The sequence below is a fragment of the Corvus kubaryi genome, unplaced genomic scaffold, assembly GCF_017639235.1.
Source record: "Corvus kubaryi isolate FWS band 111438036 unplaced genomic scaffold, C.kubaryi_AGA036_p1.0 74, whole genome shotgun sequence".
NCBI classification, from domain to species: Eukaryota; Metazoa; Chordata; class Aves; order Passeriformes; family Corvidae; genus Corvus; species Corvus kubaryi.
The window spans coordinates 5,029,380-5,053,572 of NW_024582061.1; the positions used below are offsets into that span (position 1 = coordinate 5,029,380).

Below are 24,193 nucleotides of genomic sequence, written 5' to 3' on the forward strand. Positions count from 1 at the left end.
AGTACATATGATTAATTATTGTTAAGGGCATCTGCAGAAACGAACTGGATAGGTAACACCTCAGAGCTATTATTTCTTTCTGAACAAGCAATAAACATAATTATGTTTACACTGTGGTCCAGCCAGAACAGGTGGGGAAAGAAGGTGCTTTTGAAGGTGTGGGGCTAAACCATCACTGCCCAGAGATGGGCATCCAGAGAGCACAGGCTGAAGTGATGGGGGAAGCAAGCTGGAAGCAGCTCCTTCTCTTGACTCCTTGGTGGCTCCACAGCAGCTTTTCCTTTCCTGTGTATGTCACTACAGAGCACTGCAAGCAAGGGCAGAGGTTCTGCATCCCCTGGTGTGTGACTGAGGGGTGGAAAGCACCACGAGCAGGCCACAAGGTTATCGGGATGGCAGATGTTTTGCACCATTTCACAAACTGATGGAACAAACTCTGATGCTGTGGACCCCGCTGGGCAATTTTCTCTGGAGGCTTGCCCTGCCCTGCCATGCTTTACCTTGCTGTCCTGCTCTGCCTTTGCTCTGTGTGCTATTGGCATTCATTCCCCCAGAACAGGGCTCTTCCTTCCCAGTGGAGGGAACCTGCCACATATTCACTTACTGGCTCACCCGGAGAGGCTTGGGGTGATGCCAGGAGTTGTCCCCAGGCTCACCCCAAGCAGAAGGACCCGTCTCCTTGTCCTATACCACACCTGGCTTGCTGCAGGTCTTTGGAGCTAAGGCTGCTGGGGAAAGTGTTGGGGTTTGTCTCTGGGCTCAAAAACAAGGCCAAGATGGGTTGACCCTGGTACTTCACCCTTGGGGAGCCCACAGAGGTATCCAGAGTGGGGGTGTCCATGGTGAGGTCCTTCTCAGGGAGCCCCAATGCGAGTGGTGTGAAGTGGCAGGGACCAACAGGAGTGACCACGGGAAGCAAAGGAGCTGGTGATAAAGGCAGAGTAATCAGTAGCTGACACATGTGAAGCAGCTTTTTAAAATACCACATAACAGACACAACCTGTGCCATGCAACAGCCTTATAAAAGAACAGAAAAAAATAGAAATTCAGGTTTAATTACCCTCTCCACTTAAACTGCTTTATCCTGCATAATTTTATTATTTCTAGAAAATTTGGCCCAGGTCATTATGGTGGGAGGTAAATTTTGCAGGAGACTCTGAAATTTGCCACTGTGGGTAATTACACTGCACAGATGAGAGTATCTCTCTCTGCACAAAGCCCTCCTCAGCACGCTGGAGGTGCAGGGCCATGCAGGACCTGACCTTGCTGCTTTCTGTCCCTGCCCTTCTGTCTGTTTTGGTAGAGCAGCAGCTCTACCAGGATGAAACAGAAACCCAGCAGGGACAAGCCTCTCTCTGAAGTCCACAGCACACAACACTGGGGCCACCTGGCTCTGTGCCCTGCAGAGACACAGATGGAGTCCCCTACTCCCCTCTATGGGTTCAGCCCCACACGCCCACCGGCAGGGTCCCCACCAGGACACAGGCAGCCACTCCACTGTGGAAAAGGGAGCACTCATTGAGAGAAGGCACCTCAGCTTTGAGACCCCTTCTTGCCCTTCCAGTAGCCTCTGTGGAAAGGTTTGTACCACCAATTTTGATACCTCCTAGTAGTCCCAATTTGCACTTGTCAGTGAGCTGGGCCAGCCCTAGCCCCCACAGCCAGGTTCTAACTGCAGTGGGGAAGGAGCACTTGGGGCTGCACTGGTGGGAGGGTGCTTTAACATCACCTTCAACTCTCCCCAGCCTTCCCTGGGTGTTGGGCAGCTCATGTGGTTGGGCAAAGCATTTTCCTTACTCTGATTTTGAAGCTTGATTCTACCATAAGCCACTGCAACATGTTTATAGCAACCAGCATTTTCCCATCTGGCCCTCCTCAAGTTGCTCATCCCATTCAGAACACAGAAAGAAAGACAAGAGAAATGTAAGGAGAGTACTCAAAACAGCCAGCCTGCCTGGGTTGTTGTTTCCCATGGCTGTCCCCCTGTCCCCGAGGCCACGCAGAGGCAAGACCAGAGTTCTGAGGGAGAGAATGGGCTCTTCTCCCACGGCAGGAAGCATCTGCCCACTCACCAGGCCCACATGGCCCTGGATGGGAGCAAAGAGCACAAGGGCACGGTGTGCACAGACCCAGTGACATGTGGTGAGGTTAATTGCTCTGCTCAGTCTTAGTCCACTGTGCTCTGGAGAGGGAAGACACTTCACTGGGCCGGGGGAAACAATGCCGACCGATTTGTGCAAAAGAAAAGTCCCTTCCTTTAATCTGTTTGAAAGCTTATGTGCATCAAAGTCCTGGCCAGAAGAGCTATTGCTGATATAATTGGTGTGGACAATTGCAAAAGTTTTGATAAAGACCTTTGTGGAAGAGCTGTTCATGGGAGGCAAAGAAGGGTCATGGGTTGGGCAGCAGCTAAGACACAAAAACCCCAAAAGCGGGATGAGGGCTGTGCCAATGTCACACAGCTCCATATCCCCCACAGCAGCATCCTCAGCTCCCCACAGGTGGTGGATGAGGTACCCTCAAGCAGCAAAGCCCAACCAGGGATGATGAGGATTGCCAAGGGCACCGCCAAAGCCAGGGGAACAGGACAGAGAGGGGGGAGAAGATCCCCAACATGGACAGAGTGGAAAGGGTGATGGTTGTGGTGAGTCCAGATCAGTTCTCACCTCTTGAAGAGAAAGCCCAGCTAGAGCCATAGGCAGCTCACCACAGTGCTCCACTGGGGGTTACAAATATATGCTATTATCCCAAAAAACTCCTAAAAAATGAAGATATTGGATAAAAGTCAGCAGAGAAAGCAGCAGAGAACTGTGCCTAAATGCTCAGACCGGAGGGATGGATGCTCAGATAGGAGGTCCTCTTCTGGCACTGCTGCCTCTCACCAACTCCCAAATGACACATCATCAAAAAGAGAGGAGGAGACCGTTTCCGAGATGGGAAAGTAAGAGGGTTAGAAATAGAATCTAGCTAGAATTGAAATTATTTTAATTTCTGGATGAAGTGAGTAAAAAGCAACATAACAGGCAATATACAAAATAACAGATGGCACAAAAGAGGTGCATATAAGTACTCCTATTTTCACTTTTCACATAAAAAGAGAACAAAGGGACAGTCAATAAACCCAAGCAGCAGCACACGTACAAGGATAAGTGAAATACTGTTGTTCTAATGCACTGTGCATAACCATCCAGGGTGTTCACTGTTCCAAAATACCACTAAAATTGCAGATGCAGAGAGACTTGCAAGAAAGGGACAGGAATGTACCTGAAAGGAAAGACCATTTGCAGTTGTATTTGCTCTGTGTGAGTTACTTGAGCAGAAAGCAATAATATGGGTTTTAAGAGAGAAATTCTCACACAAACAGCAATAAATGGGAGGGGGACAAAGATCCCCATGGGCAGATTACTCCAAAAATTGCCTTCTAAGGAATGTCTCGTTCCTCCTTCCTCTGAAGTATTTGCATTGACTGTTGGCAGCTTTCAGTGACTGGAAAAGACAAACCACTTCTTATCTCCTCTGGCTCCCTCCTGCAGCAGAACTAGAGCACTTTCCCACCTGCTGTGTCCACAAGCATGACCCTGAGACAGGGGTTTTGATCCTTCCTGGGGCACCAAAAGCAGCTGCTTGGGTGGGTGCTGAGTTCCAGCCTGCTCCTTCCTTCTAGTCAAAGAACATTTCACATCCTCACCCGTATGTGACTGAGGGAGGTAAAAATAATCTTGTCATGTTTTTTTTCTTTTCATTGACGTGCAGTGATATCTTCCCTATTCATTGCTGAAATGAACCAGAATTAATCTCAGCCAACAATTCTGCCTGGTGATGGGAATGCACATTTTAGTGATACACATCAGCACACCTTCCTTCAGGAGAACTGCTACCTGGATAAATATCAGTGAAGGTCAGCAATGAGGAGGTGGGGCAGGAAACTACTTGAGAGGGCATCCCAAATTTAAATAGAGCTGACAGTGGCACAGCTGCATTTGTGGAAATCTTCCTTTTCACGGCCTTCCTTATCTGAGGTACATCAGAAACTCAGGTCTTTCTGTGCCCACAAAGTTAAAATAAAAATATTCACCTGGCCTTAGCCTCCCTCTCTGTGAAGATGTGTCCTTACACCCAACTCGCAAACTGTCCTTCCCTCAAACGCTGTCCACTCCCAAAGGATGGCATCCCAGTTCCTGACCTCTCCAGAGCTGTGCTGCAGCACTCCCAGGGTAGGCCCCTGCCTCCCAGGCACACCTGGCACTCTCTCCCACCTATTACAGGCAGTGGTTGCTGTTTTCCCCTCTCTCTGCAACCCCAACATCGAGCTGGTAGCCCTCTGCAGGAGATGGGGCGGCTGGAAGCTGGGAGACTGAGCAGGGCACCCTCTGCCATCTGTCCCCAGTCCCTCTGCCAGCTGACCCCCCTCCACAACAACTTTAATGTCCCACAGCCTGGCTCCTGCCCCTGGAGAAGATGGCATTCATTCCAACACAGAGCTGATCACATGAGCTGGACATTAAGAGACCTTATTTTTTGATGTGTGTTTGGTTTTTTTTTTTAAGACTTTATTTGTCTAACATGCTTGACCAAAAATTACAACACTCAAGTTATGCCAAAATGATTAAATAATCTTTAAGCTTTCATACCTCAAGTACTTTAAATGATATTTTGAAGTAACAGTTGCTTTCATATCCTTTCCACATAAAAATACACAGTATTTGGAAGATACCTTAGGAAAAATTATTTTTAAGAGAATAGTTTATGGTTGACATAGAAATTTTGCTGAGGCTAATAAAAGGACCTCTTCCCCCCACTTTAACATTTAAGTGCCATGAGAGAATGTAAACATTTCAGACTTTAACATACAGCCAATTTCCTGCCACATTTGTTGCAAACCACTTGAATTGTGACTAGCTAAGCCACTTTTATTCTAACCAAGCTATTGTTCATCTTCCCAATGATGACAGGAGTTCATATTCAACTATGAATTTCAGTTCTTACTGATTTAGGAGCTGATCCTGAGATTTCTACACCAGTAGCTCTGACAAAAGTGGCCCCATCTGAATTCATGGCAGACTGCTCATGCACTTGTGAACCACTCACCCAAAAACCACTTGCAGGTGTCACCAATTGTTTTGGGGTTTCATTTTCAGGACAAAAAAGCAGCACATTTGTTTAGACACACAGTCACCCAACAGCTTACAAGAAATGACAGACCTGTGACTTGTCATGTTTTCTGGGGGTCTGGTGGCTTCTTGTGGGTCCACAGCACAAGTCAGTTACCAGGCTCAAACATCAGCTCCCAGCAGCAGCTGGAAGAGCTGCTGCACATGGGAAGCCAGTGAAAAGCAGAGTTTGTGCCCACCTTGCTCAGAGTCGAAGCTCATGTGGCCTGGTTTTGCAACACAGGTATTTTAAATTGTTTAAGTGTATAATGTACATGTAGCTGCTATGTGAAGCTCACATTTACATCCATGTAACACACAGAATTCTCCAAGGCATTTGTGCAGTTGTGGGCTATGCACAGACCTGCAACCAACTCTGAGCTGGTAGCGCTGTGGTCTGCCCAGCGTGTGAACAAGATTAATGTCTAGATGCTGTCAGCCCCAAATTCAGGATGTCCACAAGGCAAAAGGATATGTTTGTTAGTTCAAAGCAGAAATCCATTTCTTGCAGGACATGTCTGAAGCCCTTGGTTTTTTTGGTGGCTTTGTAATCAATTCTTAAGCTTCTGCCTAGGACAGGATTGAAATCCCAGCAGCTTCAACACCTCTTCTAACTCTGCAGGAGAGCTGCACGGCAGTACCCTGGCTGTGGACCATCCCAACCAGCTCCCAACACATCCCCTGCTTTGCCTGGAGCCAAAAGCAATGCAACAGATGGGTTTCTACTGGGTTTGTCCTGGGCCTCTCTCAGCAGTGTCCATGAGTGGGCAAACAGCAGTACCAGGTCCCCTGAGGTGACCTCTGCTCTGCACACTTTGGTGTGTACCCATTACTCACAGCCACCCAAAAGTGAGTGTCCAAACTACACCTCAGGATGATGCCTTCCCCTTGACATCTATGTTTCCCAGGGACAAAATGATCACAATGACATTTGACCACTCCTGACCAGAGCCAAATTCAAACCAGTAATCTCATCATTGGCTGCATGTCCCATTAGCAGGTTTTAAACCAATGGTCCCAGTGGGTTTTATTTAAAAAACCATTACTAATCATTGGGTGGGCTCTTTGTGGGTTTTTTCTCTTTTTTTTTTTTTCCTTAAATACAATCACTTATCGCTTTACCATACAAAAACACAGTTATATTTTTTCTTCTTTTTTAAGGGAAATGTCATCCTTTTTTTCTTTAACAGGTGAGGCCAGGTTACAAATTCCTGAGTTTATACTGCACTTAACACAGTCTCCCTTCTTGAATGTTGAGCTGTTTACAGCATGCTGGCAATATGCACCATTTCCCTTGCCATCTGTAATGCCAGATGTAGTAAAACTTCATTTCAGTACAGTGAATTAGGGCCTCTATTGCATTGGTTTTGAATAGATGCAAAGACTTAGACCTGGAGGACTTGGAGAAATAGCTTTCCTCCTGTGACTGGTCATTTGTGCACCATCTTTTATATTTGCCATGTTGATTAAGGGAAAACATCTTTACCATCATTTTTATTTTACCAAGAACTCACTGGAAAACATCTGAAATGAGGAAATCAAATCCTAGTCTAAACACTTACGTTTAAACTGCAAACTTTCTTAAAGAAACACTCCTTTGAAAGACATCGTTCTTTTAATAAGTCCAATATACTGTATGTACAAAAGCCCCTACTAGAGATATATATATATATATAGATATATATATATATGTATTATATATATGTGGAATGCATTCACTTTTCTGTGTTCACAAACATTTTAATGGTGAAATGTTAGTCTTTAATTGTTTCTGGCACCAAAGCGTCTTTGTTGCTTGTCCACTTTTGTTATTCTAAGTTTATCTGTGAAGAGCTAGCAGGGAAAAAAAGAAGGATTTTGCTTTTTTTTGTTGAATGGTTCCCTATTGGGATTCTCAGCCAGCAATATAAAGTTGCTAATGTGTTGGATACAACTTTAAATCCTCATTATAATCATGTGTTCCTTGGAGTAGGTAAGTCAATAACTATAGGCGGATTAAGTGGCTGGTAATTCACAGTGCACACAGATGCATTCACATAGGTGGTGGTTCCATCAGCCATGACACCATAACCTACAAAGGAAGAAAAATTCTGGTTACTCTCATTATTCATTATTATCTTCTTTATTTTTAATTACTTTTATTACACAATGGTAAATGCCACATTTTTTATTACTCAGAAGGAATTTAAAAATTCTCTTCGTGCAAAACATAAATGTTCCCTGAATCAATACCATATTTTTCCTACATCAGAACTTTTAAAATTGTGTAAGAAATGCAAAATGGGCCGTCAGGAGCTAATGGCTATTATCTCTGGCAGCCAGCTCACCAAACCTCCTTAGAAAGACAGATACTTTTCTCTGCAAAGATTTTTTCTTAAAACCTTTTTAGTTTTGGAAAGGATGAGAAGATAGAGCTTAAGCAACTGCAGAATTTTAAGAAACATGCTTCTGATCATTTAGGCTTGCAGTCATCAGTGCAGCAAACTTTGGGCAATTCTAATCTTCCCACCTTCTTTTCCTGCCCTGTGTTGAACATTCTTTAAGCAACCAGTGAAGAAAAAGCATTGCTTCACTAGGGCAAGTACATGTGCAAGTGCATCCGGGCAGGATTTGCCTAGTAGGAACCTCTTCTTGCTATGCCTTTGAGCTTGTTGATCAAACTTGATGGAAAATCACTAAAATGCCTGTCCAGGCTGAGAAAAAATGGCTTTATTAATGCACTAACAGACAAGGTGAATTCACACCCTAAAACACTGTACCATTTCTACAGGAGAACACACACGTTCATGTGTCTCCCCAGTGGTGAAAAGCTTCAGCTACATCTCATGTCCAGCTAGACACCCAAGGCAAACAATTCCAGAGCTAAATCTGCAGAAAACCAAGCTTTCAGCTCTAATGCCTGTAGAAATACAGTGAAATGCTGTTTCAGAAAGTGAAGAAGAAGCCCCTTGACAGCCCTGATGTTATGAAAAAGCAGACGCATTCTCCATTGTCAAAAATCTTTTAATGAATCACTAGGAAAAAATATAAGCTTGGTTACATGAAAGCTAAAATCTTAATATTGGAAACTTTCACTGAAATATTATGTTCAATATGAAGAACTGCATTCATCATCAGAAATGCATGATTTTGGGGAAATCACTTGGTAGAAAGCATTTGTACTAAGATTCAATCTCACCTTTGATGAAGTTAATAGTGAAATGTATTCATTGCTATATACATACTGAGTTCTAGCTATTCAAATCCTAGGTACCTAGGACCCCATGGTTTTTCTGAGTGCAATTTTGTGTCTTTCAGAAGCATTGAAAGTTGCATAATTTGCAAACAAAGAAACAGTAGCCAAATTCTTTTCTTTTTGGTTCCTTAAAACACCCTGAATAATGCAGAGCCTCCTGCACCTCCCATGGCAAACCCACACTATAATTAGGGACCAGGGTGGGAAAAAACTCTGTCAGGTTCCTGTCACAGGCATTTCTTTAAATCCCTTTCTGTTTGCCACAGAACAACTGTTCTGAGGAAAACACAAAATGCACGGAGGACAGTCAGCACCATGGCTGGGACTTTCTTTCTCCTCAGCTATGTGTTTGGAGAGAACAGAATCAGCCTGCTAACACACTCCTTTTGCTGGAAGATTCCTAATGCTGCAGCTTTCACTTCTGCCCTACTGCTAGCAGAGTTGCCTTGGCCATGACCTCAGTGGAGTACTGGCTGTAATGGGAAAACCAGGATTTTAGCCAGAGCCCCTGCCATGCTGCTTGTCCCTTCCATGGGTGGTTCAGCAGCAAGCCCATGTGCAGAGGTATTTTTGGCAGACATGGTAGTGCAGAGAGGGAATAGGGAAGAAACATCTCTTATAAGCATCTCTTCCCCCCAGATGTTCAATAAATGACTGCTGCAGATGTAGCTATGCTCGCTCAGAGGAAGAACTCATCTGTTCAAATCATGCATTCTCTCTACAAAGTGCAGCTTCGTTTGCACAGGCTGCCTGCAATGGGAATTCTCCTCTGCAGAGATTTAGCATCCCACTGAAAAACAGGCTCTGCAGTTCCCCATTTGTTTTCTCTAAATTATGATAGTTAACAAGAAGAGTACCTTGTTTCTGTGTTTTGATACCTACTGTGCCAACTTCATTAATTCACAGGATTTACCATTCTATGGAGGTGCCATTCTCTTCCCTCGAGAGACAAAGTTGGGCTTGGTTTTAGCAGATGTGATTTTGTTTACCTGCCTGAAGCTTCATGGCTTGCTGTTTGCTTATATCCCCTACAACCCTCTTGGCTTACAATTTCTGAAATGACAATGAGCTTGAACTGCATTCACCACCTCTCTCTGTTGGAATATCAAAGACTGCTCTAGCAGCATTATTTGCTTACTCTGTGATTTAACAGCACTTTGGACATTAACCAGGCATTAACAGGTCACTGCAGATGAGACACATAAGGAAAATGGACCTAATCCTTGAGCTATAAAATAATGATCTTAACATCTTATCCATTAATTTTACACCAGCACCCGTCTCAGCAGTGTCACTTCTAATGTGCCATGGTGAAAGCCCCCAGCAGCAAGTAAGAGAGGGACTTCTTGGGAAGGGTTCTTCACAAAACCAGAAGTATCTGAAGGCCAGCTTCTCCAGTTTTGCCATTTCTACACTGGTGAGACCCACAGAGATCCTCCAGCAAAGGCTGGAGCAGTCCCAGCAGCAGAAAACTAGCAGTTGTGGAGTACCTTTTCCTGCCAGTGAGTTAACACTGCCAAGCACTGAGCAGCTGATAATACACCCTCACGTGCCAATGGTTCGCTCCTGCACAGCCCACTGCGTTCTGCTTGGGGTGGGGGCACTGCTTGAAGTCTTGCTGCCTTGCTTTGTGAGCAGGACAGACAGCATCTACCTCTCCCTTTGCCTGGAGATGAACTCCTGCTGTCACTGACTTCAGCAGAGCATATCTGTCACCTTTTACTGGCTTGTGTGAAGGGAACTCAGTTTTTTTCCCCGATAAATACCAAATAGTCAAGAGAACCACTTGTTTTGTCTAGGCATAAAATGTTTCCCCTGCCAAAGCAACTAAATGCATCCATAATATTTTGGAACTTCTACACAAGTCAGTGGTGGCATCCCTCATGATTTCAACTTCATATACACACTGATGGGGAGAGACAACCTTTATTGTACAATCTTGAAGATCAAGCCTTAGAAGCATCCCTCAAAGCATTCCTACCCCTTTTACAAGCACAGAAGCCGAGACACAGAGATCTGACATGAATTATTGTAAAGCACAGATTCTGCTGAGGAAAATACAATCCCTCCATCCTAATATTTAGTCACTTTCTGTACCTAGTGGACTTGGGTTCTAACTTTAAAACTCACAGTAAAACTTCACTTCCCTGTGAAGGAAGCATTGACCTGTTTTACAGAAGTAGAAAGTGAAAGAGAAACTCAAGTGCAAATATTGAAATGTGGCTATAAGCCGATTTCACCTCTGAATATGCAGCTAAATATGTATCTGAATTCTAGAAGTGCTTCAGTTCAGACATTCAAGTTTGAAAACACTGGTTAAGCCTTCTCTCTTTGTGGTTTCTAAATACATATATATAAAAAGAAATGTGTTCTGACCTTCATGGATATGTCCAAAAACATGAAGCCTTGGCTGTATTCGTCTCTGGACTGTGTTCAGCAGCTCAACACATCCTACCCGTTGCATTTTCTTAGGAACCCAGTCTAGAAAACCTTTGGAAAAGAAAGGAAAGCTTTAAGAGAAGACAAGTAATCCACGAAGTTGTGCTGTTACACAGCACTTTTGAGATTTCATGTCTCATGCCTTTTCACAAACAGCCACAGAAGAACTGAAGTGGCAAAAACTGTGTCTGCCTTGGTAAGCAGAAGAGGAAGGAAAGAAAAATACTGGAGGAAAACCATAAAAGCTCATCTGGATAAAAAGGACTATGATAACTCTTTCCAGTTGTTTTTCAAAGAATAATCACTGCAATCAAAGCATTTTTCACACTGTTGTTCATGGGATAACTCAATGCTTTACCCATTTTTCTTCCTGAAGAGAATGAGGTGCAAAGAGCAGTAAGTCCACAGCGAGCCTCTAAAGAATTTAAATGAACATTTAGCTATTTAAAACCAGTCCTGGGACCTACTTTTTTAGATTGAACACTTGAACTGATGTAACAGAATCTGTGCTGCCAAAAACACAACTATATTGTTAACACATTGAATCCTACAGTAGTGGAGCTCAGGTGAGGAATTTACTGCATGCCCCAAAAATAATATCCTCAAGTTAAACCACTTTATGGCACAGCAAGTCCCACTTGCCTGAACTGATGGATCTCAGATAGGAAGAGAAACTCAGGCCTTTTGCAGAAGATGTATGTAAGTGCTGCATTTATTTGCACAAAAATTGTGCAAAAATCTATTTCTTACAAAAATAGACAGAAATGTTACATCAACTTGCCTCTTTGTCTAAAAATACTGCAGGGGGATGTTTACTGCCAACTGAAGTCTCATGTTTCCTTCCAAGTAGTAGTATAAGGAGGATGTTGTTGTATTGGAGTGTTTGCAACAACCAATCTGTTTTCTTCCTATTGTTCAGTCACTTTCATCAGGCTCAAATTTGGAAACCTAAAAGACAAAATCTTCCTGCTTTTATTTTGTTGTTCTGATATTTTCCCTGCGTGCCTGTCATAGCTTTGCATCTCTTGGATTTGCTGCAGTAGTGTGAATATATTGTGCCTTTAGCCAGAGGTACAGAGCCTGGACCTGGTTTCGATACATTTACTTTTGATGTCCACTCAAGCATGGCTAAGCAGTCAACCAACTGGCTTAAAAGACCAGAATTGTGGTCTTTTCAATTCAAGCTCTTGGAAAAGCTCTCAGATTCACTAGAGCTTCAGGGTAGGTTCACACATTGAGAAATACCTCTGTAGCTGCCAGTGCTTGAAAACTGGGCTCGGTAAACTGTGAGGTTTTATCAAAATGGCAAAAAGTTTGCACTTGTTTCATAGCTACTCGGAGAGCTAAGCTCAATTTTCAGAAAAGAGTTGGGAATGGGGCATCCTAAGTGCCAAAAAGAGGAAGCTCTGATCATGGCCAAAGACTTGAAGGTGCTGCTTGGCACCTGTCAGGGGATGTAGAAAAAGAAAGCCCTGCTGAACTACAGCCAGATTGAGCAATGCTCCCTTCTGCTGAACTCACTTGTGCCATCAAAAGGAGGTGAAAATTCACTGGAGAAAACAGTATTTATAATGTCAAAGTGAGGCCAGCAATTCCTCTGGAGTCCAGTCATGCTTTTTTTTTTTTAGTAAACATATTATAACCATGGGTTTTACTACTCCAATGATTTGAAACAGTTAATTGTCAAAATGTCTGTGGCAAATATAAAGCCAAAAGTATTTCCACTTCAAAAACTTCACAAACAAAAATCCATAAAATTAACTTCTCCATTAAATTAAGCATTATTTATGTTGAACATGTTTTTGTTTACATGCATTATCACCCTTCTGAAGCCTTCCCATATGTTTGCAGCTTATTATGTACACCTGACTACACAAACTAAGAATAATTGATTACACCTAGCTAACAATTAGAGTTCATCTTAGGGGTTTTTTAATGTTTGGTTACTTGAAACAGGTTTCTGCAGCTGTCAGGAAAGTATAAATCTTTGTCACAGACTATCAAGCAGACAGCTGCAAATGAAGACTTAAAGGTGAAATTAAATTAAAAACAAAGAAAAGAAAGTGAACTTTTGGAAGAGAAATAAAAGAATCATAAATGCAGATCTTTAAGAAACAAAAATATGCTGATATGGAAATGAGCATTAACACTGATCCCATAATCACAAATACTACATTTCATAAGCTATGAAATATATGGCATTTCTTTATGAATAATAATAAGCAGGTTATTAATAAAATGGTCAAAAATAACTGTTTTAACCTTTGCTTTCTCATCCTGTGTGAACCTCCCAAGTATCCCTGCTCTGGTTTCATCCCAAAGCACTACTCTAAAACAGAAGAGAAAAATTACTTGGATTTTTGTTACATGGCTAAATGAAAAACAAAGTTCATTAACTCTTAATGGTACTTCTGCATCTAAATCAGACCTAAAATCTATGCAATAATGTAGTATTAACTAGCTTAGGAGGATGCACACTTTTCTGAAGTCAGAGAATGAGAAACCAGCACAGAAAATGGATGATGGGCAGAATTTAGGCAGCCATGCTGGATAAAACACCCAGAATTTGCAAGAGGACTGATTGCTATTTATGATCATTAGGAACAACTCTAGTGAGTTGTAGATCAGTAGATCAGAACAACAGGAATCAGCTTTGTGGTTAAAATAATTGGCTGGGAGGGTCAAGGAGGATCCTGTCTCCCAAAAGGTCTGTGGACAGAGCTGCACAATAAGGTGGTTCTGTAAGTTAGGCAAAGTGTTAATTTCTTTGAAGTGTCATATATTTGTTGCCATGGGTGTCAGGGAGACCAACAGCTCCTGCCCTCAGGCAGAGGGTTCTGTGCCTGAGCCACCTATTAATGCATCAGTAAGAGAGAGACAAAGGAACAGGAACTTCTAAAAAAAAAAGAAAATTCTTGGGGGATGGTTGAAGATAAAGAATTAAAAAAAAAAAAAAAAGAGAGAGCACATACTGAGCCAAGCAGATGGGAGGAATTCACATTACTCCATTACAATCACTGGAGATGGGTGGCCCTTCCTCAGAATTACTGCAATTACTAATTTACTTTTCAATTACTAAATTTTCTATTAAATTTATTACTAAAGTCTGTCTGTTGAGTGCCAGCTCTGCAGTGCTCTTTAGGGGTCCTCCTCCCTCTGTTGATCCCAGAGGCTACTGGAGAGACCTGGTGGCTAAAGTAGCAAGGTGGTTGAAACTCTCCACTTTCCAACAAGGGATTTCAAGTGAATGTTCACTCAGCTGAAGGCTGGATTGTTTTACAGTTGGTTAGCTGGCTTTAAAAGGGGCTTTCTAAGTCTGGAAAAAGCTTCTGAAAAAGTTTTAAATATGACTTATAAATAAAACTGCATGAAAGACACAGCATCATGCCTTGGATTCTGACAGGGATTACCCCCATACTAATGGCTTGGAGCTGGTATCTCTTAAGGGCTGAAACACTTAATTTCTGACATCCACTTTTACAATACATGCTCATAGTAAAATCAGTCCATGGCATGGCATGAGACTCCACTTAGGTGAAGAATCAAAACACAACCCCCTAACTGTGAGAAACCCTGCTTACAAAGAACTACTTTCCCCCAGGATTAGTGAGCAGTGGAATGCAAACATGTCTTTCTAAAGAAAACAAAACACAAACCCTTTAGATACTTTCTCCTCCGAGCTCTGAAAGAGAAGAAAGGGTGGAAGACGAGGGTTTTAGCTTCAGGAAATTGGGGAATCTAAAGGTTTAAAGAAACCAACTGCCTTCATCTCACACAAAGCACAGTAAGACTCAGCAGAACACTTGAGCACATGCTTCTCGTTCATGTCCATTTACTAAATTAGCGATAGTCAAACACACATTCCCATTAAATATAGACTGCTATATGTTAAATAGATCGAAAAAAACCTTAAAAGCCTTGAGCTTTCACTGAATCTGGACAAATTTGTGTGATTGTATTATTTCTGTAGCAAAGGTAATGTCAAAATTTTCTAGAAATACAAGAAATCTCTTATTGTAGATAGATAGCTTTTATATCACCTGTATTAATATTTGGGAAATGCACATGCAAAACTATTTCTTTTTGATGTGTTCATGTTGCCAAATTGTATTACAGATAAGCAGTTCAACAATCCTGTCCAAAGAACAGGTGAACAATGGGGAGCATCTGGATTTGTGAGGCAGAAGATGCACCAAGTCAGTATGATGAGGAAAAATAGAGATTCTGGGTACTTGTTGGTGGGAGAATGCTACTGCAAGTCAGGGAGAAAGTGATAAAAAATAAGACCCTAATCCTGCATTTCTATTCAAACAGGCTCCACTCTTTCAATCTAGTAATTTCACCAGTGGCAGATTAGACATATGCATAGGAAAACTAGACCCTGCTTATTTATAAAACTCATTATGGCTTTTTATGTTAAGGTTTTACTTTTTAAGCCATTATTTAATTTAAGCCACTGAGCAGAGGTGACACAGGTAATCATGAGCTGAAGTCCTGGAGCTGCTGAAATCAGTATGCATGTTGCTTTTGACTTTTCTAAGTCAGGATTGCACTGTTTTTCTAAGGAGAGCCATCAGTTACCATATAATCATCTGAAACACACAGCTAAGAGCACTATAATTTCTTACCGAGAGGTGGTCCATGTGTTATAAGAATATCTATTCCATCTGGAATAAGGTTCCATTTCTCTAATAGTGCTTGGCCTCGTGGAAGATTAAAGCCCCAGCCATAAAACCAAGGTTGCCTGCCAAGAGAGGAGGAGAATGTCTTCAGCGGTACTTCCATGTACTGGTTATCTAATTAAAATACTGAGGTTGACTCTTTACTACCATGGAATTTGAAGACACAAATAGCATTCATTTTCTTCTTTGTGTGCACAGTAATCCCCTCTTTCCATACAAGCAGTGTTGTTTAACTTGAATGGCAAATCCATGCAGTCCTCCCCACTTCCAGTAGACAGCATACAGTAAAATATTCACAGTATTCCTCCAACTACTTACAAGCCCTGGATACCAAGACCTCCATGTGTGGATTATCACACTGACTCTCACAACATTTAGAAGAACAGCTGTCTCAGACACCTACACATGATTTATGTTTCACATTGGCTCCCAGCACATTTGGCCCTTAGCCTGTGACCAGCTGGACAAGGACAGACCCTGGCACCATGACAGATCCTGCTCCAAAGTCAGAGACATCATCTCTGCTGCTTTGTTTCCCTAATTGGATACATCCCATCAGAACAAGAATGCTGCTGCTTCTCTTACAAACAAATTTCTTCTGTCCTCTGGTGTGTTGACTTGCTTTTAAGTAAGACTTTCCATATTCAGGATTTCTTATCAGACAGGCATTTACATTTTTTAAAACGTACTTATGGAGCAGTGCATCATGGAGCAGCAGGACGGTAACACTGCCAGTCAGAACACAATTTATCTTCCTATCCCATTGATTAAAAAGCTATATTTCACAGCAATTATGTCACAGTGTTAAATTATGTCTTGCTGTCTAGGCTCCAATTCTAGGTCATAAAATTGAGGGGTTAGTTTTAGGCTGGAAGTTTTAATAATTTTTTGACTGACATCTTCTGGCCATACCATATTTGAAGAACAATGAACAGAAGGCTTTTCTTCCACAGACAAAAAGAGGCTCAACTACTGATGACTGAAAGGCTTTCTTTCTCATCCCCTGCCTCTTCATCACATGCCCTGGATAACCAGGGTCTTGAGAAACAGGTGTCCCAGAAGAAAAAAAAAAAAAAGATGAAACTTTGAACATCTGCTTTGAACAGAAGCTGTGATGAGGGAGGTGAAGAAGGTGTGTGAAGAAGAGATGCTAACAGCACTAGCTGTGAAGCACAAATCATGTTCTGAGTAACACTGCTCAGGCCAAGGCAGCTGGCTAAGATAGACACATCCCTATATCAGGCCACAAAGTCACACTTTTCTGGTTACCTGTTCAACATTCCAAGCAGCCTTTTCTCAACTTCCTGCTGCCAGGGTCTAGAGGGAGGCACAGGGGAGACATTATCTCTCTAAAATTTCCTGAAAGGAGGCTTTAGCAAGGTGGGAATCGGGTCTCTTCTCCCAGGTAACAATCAATAGGACAAGAGGAAATGGCCTAAAGTTGCACCAGGGGAGGTTTAGATTGGATATTGGGAAAAATTCTTCACTGATAGGTCAAGCCCTGGCACAGGCTGGCCAGGCCAGCCAGGCCAGTGGCTAAGACACCATGCCTGGAAGCATTTAAAAGATGTGTAGATGTGGCACTTGGGGACATTGTTTAGTGGTGTTAGGTTTATGGCTGGACTTGATCATCTCAAAGGTCTTTTCCTAAATAATTATAGGAGTCTCCTAACTGGCTTATTGTTCAGCAAGGTACCAGCAGTGTTACCATGTGACATTGCCACACAGCAATCATACAAGCTCTGTGGAGCTGGATCAGCCCCTCCTTACATTCAGCTCAGCACTGAGAGAAGGAAAGTATTTTTACCACAGAGGAATGCCTTGAAAACAAAAAACCCGAAGTTTGTGAGGTGCTTGGATATTACAGAAGTGGGAGGCTTCGTAAAAATATACAGTAGTTGGCTTTTTCTAAACTCTTCATCCTTTCCTGCCTTGAGATTGCATTCCACACCTAACATGCCAAGTGTATTTCTTCACCAAGACAAAAACACACAACTGTTTGGCAAATCATCTGTAGGCCCAGGGCACATTTTCCAGCAGCAATATCTCACTGGCAGAAAATATTTTCAAGGACAAATAAGTAGCAAAAGAAGTGCCAGCACAGTAAATCATGTTTTTTAACTCATGGACAGTTTCAGTGGATATACATCCCTGCTTCCACCCCTCACTTGGTCTGGTGCTGTTGGGCTGGGACAGGATTGACCCCGGTTCCCCAATGGGAAGTGAGGGGAGGCAACCATCCCACAGGTATGTCAGACACAGAAAAGAAACTGAGGGGAAAGACCAGTGTTTGCCCAAGAAGCACAGGTCAAAAACTCACAGAATAATTATTTTAAGACTACAGTAAAGCATTTTTAAAGATAAATAATCATGACTGCCACAGGTCTCACCAAAAGCCAGCTTAATCCTGCTGAAATCCAGATGACCACAAACTGCATACGCAGCTGTGAGAGCCTCTGCCTGCCTCTGCCAGGGCTGGACTACACAGGGCCACTTTCTAAAAAAGCCCATTTCCACTTATGAATAGGCATGATCTGCTTATTAAGACAAGAAGCACTTTCCCCCGTCCCTCCCTCCTCCCTCCCTCGCTCCCTTTGTGGTGACTGCAGCGGGGCTGGTAAGTTATGCATGCTGGAGCTGTTCTTTTGTGAAGGGGAGATGTTACAACTTGTGTGATTTGCCATTATGCTGTCTTTTGTGACAATCCCGAGATGGAAGGAAATGTCTGGAATATTTCTGGCAAAAAAAAAAAAAAAAAAACCAGGTCCAAGAAAGGATTCAGCGGAGGATGTTGGCATGCTTTACATTGGAGAGAAGAAAGACAAATCACACACTTCAGTGCCCCCACCCCCAAAGCAAAAACCATCTTTATAAGCACATAGGGATTTTATAAATCCCCAAGTCCCTTCTTCTGAAAATTTATAACAAAACAGCCATCAAAGTTTCTGAGTAGGGAAAAAGCCTTCTTCTCTAATACCCACTAATGAGTCCATGACCTGGGTATCATGCAAAGACAACTTTGTCTAAAATTTGCATTTATGATAGAACCTGAAAACAAAGTTAAATTGTTTATATCAAGCACTGAATTTCTGTATTCCCTGTTAGTGCATACTCAGGAAGAGTGTAATTATTTTTACAATGTATTTTTCAGTAATATTTTACATTTGACAATGAAAATATTGTCATATATGTTCTACAAGAGAAAAATCCACTATTCTCAAAAAAAAAAAGAAACCAACCCAAGAAAAATTTATTTGGCAATTAAAGACATACCTCATTAATGTATTTCACCTTTGAAGTGAAGCACTCATCTGTAGAAATGTACTTTGATTTAGGACTTACCTTTTTCAAATGAACAGTTTGAGTGTCTCCAACACTCCACTGAAATTCAACCATTTTATTATTTTGATAAGAATAATGATTGTCTACATGTAAGACTCCAGAGGAAAAATATATCGGAGGTGAATTTGTTTACAGCACAATTAACCTAATGTTTAAAACACATGCACAAGTTTTGCAGGTCAAATAATCTGCCACACAAAAAGGGCTGAATTATCAGAGTTTGTGCTAGCAATCGGATGTTGCTTTATGTACTGAATTTCTATCTTTCTGTTCTAAAGTAACCATTGGAATAATTTTCTTACAGAATGATAGTTGCTATGACAACCATAGCAAATTTTCCTTTTCTGAAACAGATGTCTCATTTAGTTGAAAATTAGAATGTGAAAAACCCATGGGAAAAATTAATTCAAACTTTAACAGAACACTGACTACAATGTAATCTCTTATAGGTTAACCCCTTAACATCTTTCTGCACTCCTATAGTAACCTTCTCATAAATTCTAATTAAACCAGTTTAACCTCCTAGGAATGACCTTCTTAGCTATCATTAGCACTTTAGTTGTCTTTGAAAGGATCATTTCTGTTATAACAGTAACAGAAAAAAGTCATACTGAAAAAATAATGGTCAAACATATTACCACCCTAATTATTTATTAGGGTTTTTTTTTTCTTTTATTCAGCTACTACTGGAAAGAGCTAACATGTAGCACAAGAATTCTTTTGTCATTTAAATGGGGCTTTACTTAGTTTTACATGTGATCTACTGTAAAAGGTGGTGATGCACCACACATATTTGACCTGCCATTTATGTGAAAACTGAAGGTTTCCCATTTTCAAACCACTGGTACCCATCTCAATCTGACAGGCAGCCATACAAACAAGGGATACTTGACTGGGGAGAACTATCAGTGCACATGGATTTTTCTATTACAAGCAATGAGAGACTGAAATTCGATTCTCCATTACCTTGATTCAATTTAAACGTTTTAACTTAAAGAATGGCTTCCTTTCTTTCCAGTTCAAGGGGACTCTCCACAGTACCTGGGCATCCCTGCAAACAAACAGGGCAGAAAACCAGCAGGCACTCCCAGAAACACCCCCCATGGCACTGCCTGCAGGGCTGGGGGGTGTCAGCTAACACAAGAGCTGCAAGATTTACTGCAGCAGCTGCCTCTAGGCTGCCCAGAGGAGTAACACAAATCTTGCCACCAGTAGGCACCAATTACTCCCTTTGACTTCAAGGGGAAAGTCCAGTACCCACAGAGAGCTCTGGGTGGTTTGACTGAACAGCAGTGGTGTATTGATGGGATTGGTGGGCAGCATCCTGCAAACACTGTGGTAGCAAAAAGTGCAGAACTGAACACAACGTACCCCCCGATTTCTATTGTTTCCTATAATTTTTTTTCCTGCAGCTGAAAGGCAAGTCCTCTCACTAGAATTCCTTTGCTTACCAAATAAATTTCAAAGGTTCACAAACACATGTAACTTGCTCCAGTCTTTTCTCCACAACTGTTGTCACTTTTCTTCTACACGAAAATAAACAGATACTGGTTGGTGACTGTCAAGAAGCTCGGTGGGAAAAGAATGGACCAAATCACCTTTCTCTATCTTGTTCCTCTTCCTGAAAAAAGCAAATATTCCATAGATACAAGACTGGACTACCCATGCTGAAAGCCATACTGGCAGGAGTGACTGGTCAAGGGCCATGCAGCACAAAAAGCAAATTCAACAGTGTCAAACATGGGCAAAACTCCAACACATCCTGATTCCCAGCCCAAGAAAACTCAGTGTTGGACATTTAAGTCTAATTTTTCCTGGTCTTGATATAATCTTACTATCATAGCTAGCTACAGTGCTGTGAACATGGCTGTACAGTACTAAACACACTGCTTCCCTTCCCTGTCTGCCTGGTGTTCTGGTTCTTCAGGTGTTCATATTTTTACATTCCCCACCACTGCATAAGCTGAATCCACCCAATCTCTGCATTGGCCTTTAGCCTTTCCTCAGTAAGTAACTAACTATTTTACTGAGTATTTCTGTGATTTTTTACTCTACTTTCCCTCCAAGTAAGCATTCCCAAAAGTTCATATTTTGGGGGGGTTTTTTGGTATAGGCCATTTCATCTAAAGTAGTTGTGAAATAACACGAATTTTTCTGTCTTTTCTTCCTTGCATGCAGAATGGCCATCCAAAGCAGAAAGGACAAAAGCAGCTATCAGGCCATTGGTGCTAAGAATGACTGGCAGGGCACTGTTTGTTTATAGGCTTTGAAAATTCATTCAACATCTTGGCATCTGAGCCAAACATAACTGAGATCTAAGGAAAAACAGGTTTCAGAAGTCTTGAGGAGCACGAGAAGATTTATATTACTACTAAATTCCATGTGAGGGAAGCAAGGGTGGTGTGATTTTAGACAACAGCAGTGTGCAAAAAGAATTAAACTATGCAAGAAAGAAATTTAAATTTTCTCATTCTTAATATTGAAACCAGGTCTTTTTTAGTGAAAGGTAAGGCCTTACAACTAATAAATGGAAATTATGCAACTCAGATCCTCTGCTGGACATAACACACAACTCTGCTTCCATGGGGAAGTTTGCCTTACTTGCTTTGCATCCAAGGTTGTCATTCTTGAAACTCTGAATCAAATTAAATTATTGTTTTCACAAAAGGAAAGAAGGATAAAAATCTGAGTATGGCCCTTTGTCAGTAATTATTTCTCCTGCAATTCGAGTTACACATGAAATCATTCATCTTTTGTTTAGTAAAGGATTTCATACAGCTCTGACTGCAAAGAAGAAAGAATGAGCTATGACTAATAGGAACTGATCATTTCTAAACATTAATCTGTTATAAAACAATGAAAAATAAAATGAAATCTACTTTATCTTCATAATAAGAAAACGAGAAGGTAACAGGTAAGGAGTAAAATTAATGAAAGACTGAATTTAAAATATGCCAGTACCAAATGCAGATAGTTTATCTCATTCTGCTGGAAGGCAAATGATAATACCCCATCTGATATTTTTTAAAAATAATAAAACAAACAAAGGTAGAAGCTAATTTGGAATAATTAGTCAAAAGATTCAGTGCTGAGGACGCAGATGTAGAACTGTATAGACCTTCAGTATAGTCTTAGGGATTTTCATGCAGAGGTAAGGTCTTGAGTCCCTGACGTGTCACAGACTGTTGCCTCAGTCTCTGACTCTCAGCATGTAAAAATATAGATACAGCCAGGTTATCCAGCCCATAATGCAGGTACTGATAACTGGCAGTCAGAGAAAGAAGGGTTAGGAGAGAAGAGGAGTTAACAGCCCCTCTGTTCACAGAACAGTCACCATCTCATTTTAAATGTAAAACTTGCCATGAATGGGCCAATCTGGAAGGAAAAAAAAACTGAGGCCCAGCTATGCATGGCATCTTTATGGTTATTCACTGTCAGATGCCCAGACAGCTAAAGAAAAAGGATGTTCTTCCACACTTCCAACTAGCTGGTGTTTACTGTAGTCCCCTGCAGGTGTTTGCCATCCTAGGAGCCCTTTTAGGGGCTCTCCCAGATGAAACATGACTAAAATATGTAGGATATGTAATAGGTGCCCTGAGAAACAACAAAAATGCTCTCAGAGTAGCCACTGAGTTACTGAGCCCTCCAGTTACAGTCAGGCCCAAGAGTTACTCCGTTTGGTAATTCACCAGGTTTACATTCTTGTCTCAAAATACCAGGAGTAATTAGACCATATGGACTAACTGTCTGCCAGTTCTTTTTGGATTTTCCTCCCTTTTTTTTACCTTCTTTTACTTAAAAAATTCAAATCCACTTTGATTTAAACAAGCATAAAAACACTTCCAAGACTAATAAATTAATGCAACGTGTGCATATATGCATGAAGTGCATTATTTTTCATGTTTCAAATTTTGCAACAGATGAACTTACTTCTTGTTTAAAAAAGCACATACTGATACTTCACATGCCATGTGTCTACCTGAAGTGAACAAAATCCAAGAAATCTTAAATTCCATATTTATGTTTTCCCACAGTCCTAAATTCATTCCACAGTGCAGTCGTGGAAACAAACTGCTGCAATATAACTTTCTATACCAAAAAGCTACATGTTTAACAGCTGTCTTTCAGCTATCTAGGAATCTGAGATACTTTAAAAAATATACTTGTCTGATGTAAATTACACAATTAGAAATATTTGACGCACACAGGTGCATCCCTGTGTTTTAATATTGAGAGAGCTTTGTCTGAACTCAGGAAAAAAAGAGAGTTTATGACCTTTGGAAGAAGGGCAGGCAACTCAAGAGAACTACAAGGATGTTGTGGGTTATGCAGGGAAAAAAAAGTAGAAGGACCAAATCCCAGATAGAAATTAATCTGTCTACTGCTGTAAAAGACAGTAAAAAAAATGAATAAATACATCAGCAACAAAAGGATGGCCAAGGAGAATCTCCATCTTTTACTGGTTGCGGGGGGGAAACATAGTGACAAGGACTGAGGAAAAGGCAGAGGTACTCCATGCCTTCTCTGCCTCAGTCTTTAACAGAGAGGTTGTTCTCCTTGTACCCAGCCCCTGAGCTGGAAGACAAGGACAGGGAGCAGATTGGAGCCCCATAATCCAGGGGGAAATAGTCAATGACTGCTACACACTGAGAGACACACACAGATCTACAGGGCTGGACAGGATCCACCCAAGAGCTGTGTGTCATCACATGGCACAGGCAGGGAATCAGCCCCAGCCAACGTGGGTTTGTGACAGGCAGCTCCTGCTTGACCCACCCAAGCTCCTTCTGTGACAGAGTGACCCCTCAGCAGATGAAGGAAAAGCTGTGGATGTGTTTTCCCTGGACTTCAGAAAGCCTTTGGCACTGTCTCGCACACATTCTCCTGGAGACACTGGCTGTTCCCAGCCTGCACAGGACCCTGCCTCACTGGGTGTAAAACCAGGCCCAGGGACTGGTGGGGAATGGAGCCACATCCAGGTGGGGCCGGGCACCAGCAGAGTCCCCAGGGCTCAGTAGTGGGGCCAGTCCTGTTTAATATCTTTATTGATGGTCTGGACAAGGGCATGGAGTGCACACCCTGTCAGGTCATGGACAACACCCAGCTGGGTGGGAGTGTGGATCTGCTGGAGGGCAGGAAGGCTCTGCAGAGGGATCTGGACAGGCTGGATCCATGGGCCCAGGTCAATGGTCTGAGGGTCCACAAGGCCAAGGGCCCGGTCCTGCCTTGGGTCACACCGACCCCCTGCAGCTCCAGGCTGGGGCAGAGGGGCTGGAAAGCTGGGAAAGGCCCTGGGGGTGCTGGGGACAGCGGCTGGACATGAGCCCAGGTGTGCCCAGGGGGCC

At 42.1% G+C, this 24,193-nt stretch overlaps 1 protein-coding gene across 5 annotated transcripts in view; it reads right to left on the reverse strand.

The window, feature by feature from the left end:
* Positions 1-2,968: 2,968 nt before the first annotated feature.
* The window catches only part of MPPED1 (metallophosphoesterase domain containing 1), a 63,846-nt gene continuing 42,621 nt past the window's right edge, over positions 2,969-24,193 (reverse strand). For all 5 annotated transcript variants that reach the window (XM_042050863.1, XM_042050864.1, XM_042050867.1 and 2 more), the window contains exons 5-7: positions 15,453-15,568; positions 10,762-10,875; positions 2,969-7,221 (exon numbers count right to left, since the gene is read on the reverse strand). In XM_042050863.1, coding sequence (XP_041906797.1) covers positions 7,103-7,221; positions 10,762-10,875; positions 15,453-15,568 — 349 coding nt within the window. In that variant the 3' untranslated portion in view covers positions 2,969-7,102. The remainder of the gene's footprint in view (positions 7,222-10,761; positions 10,876-15,452; positions 15,569-24,193) is intronic.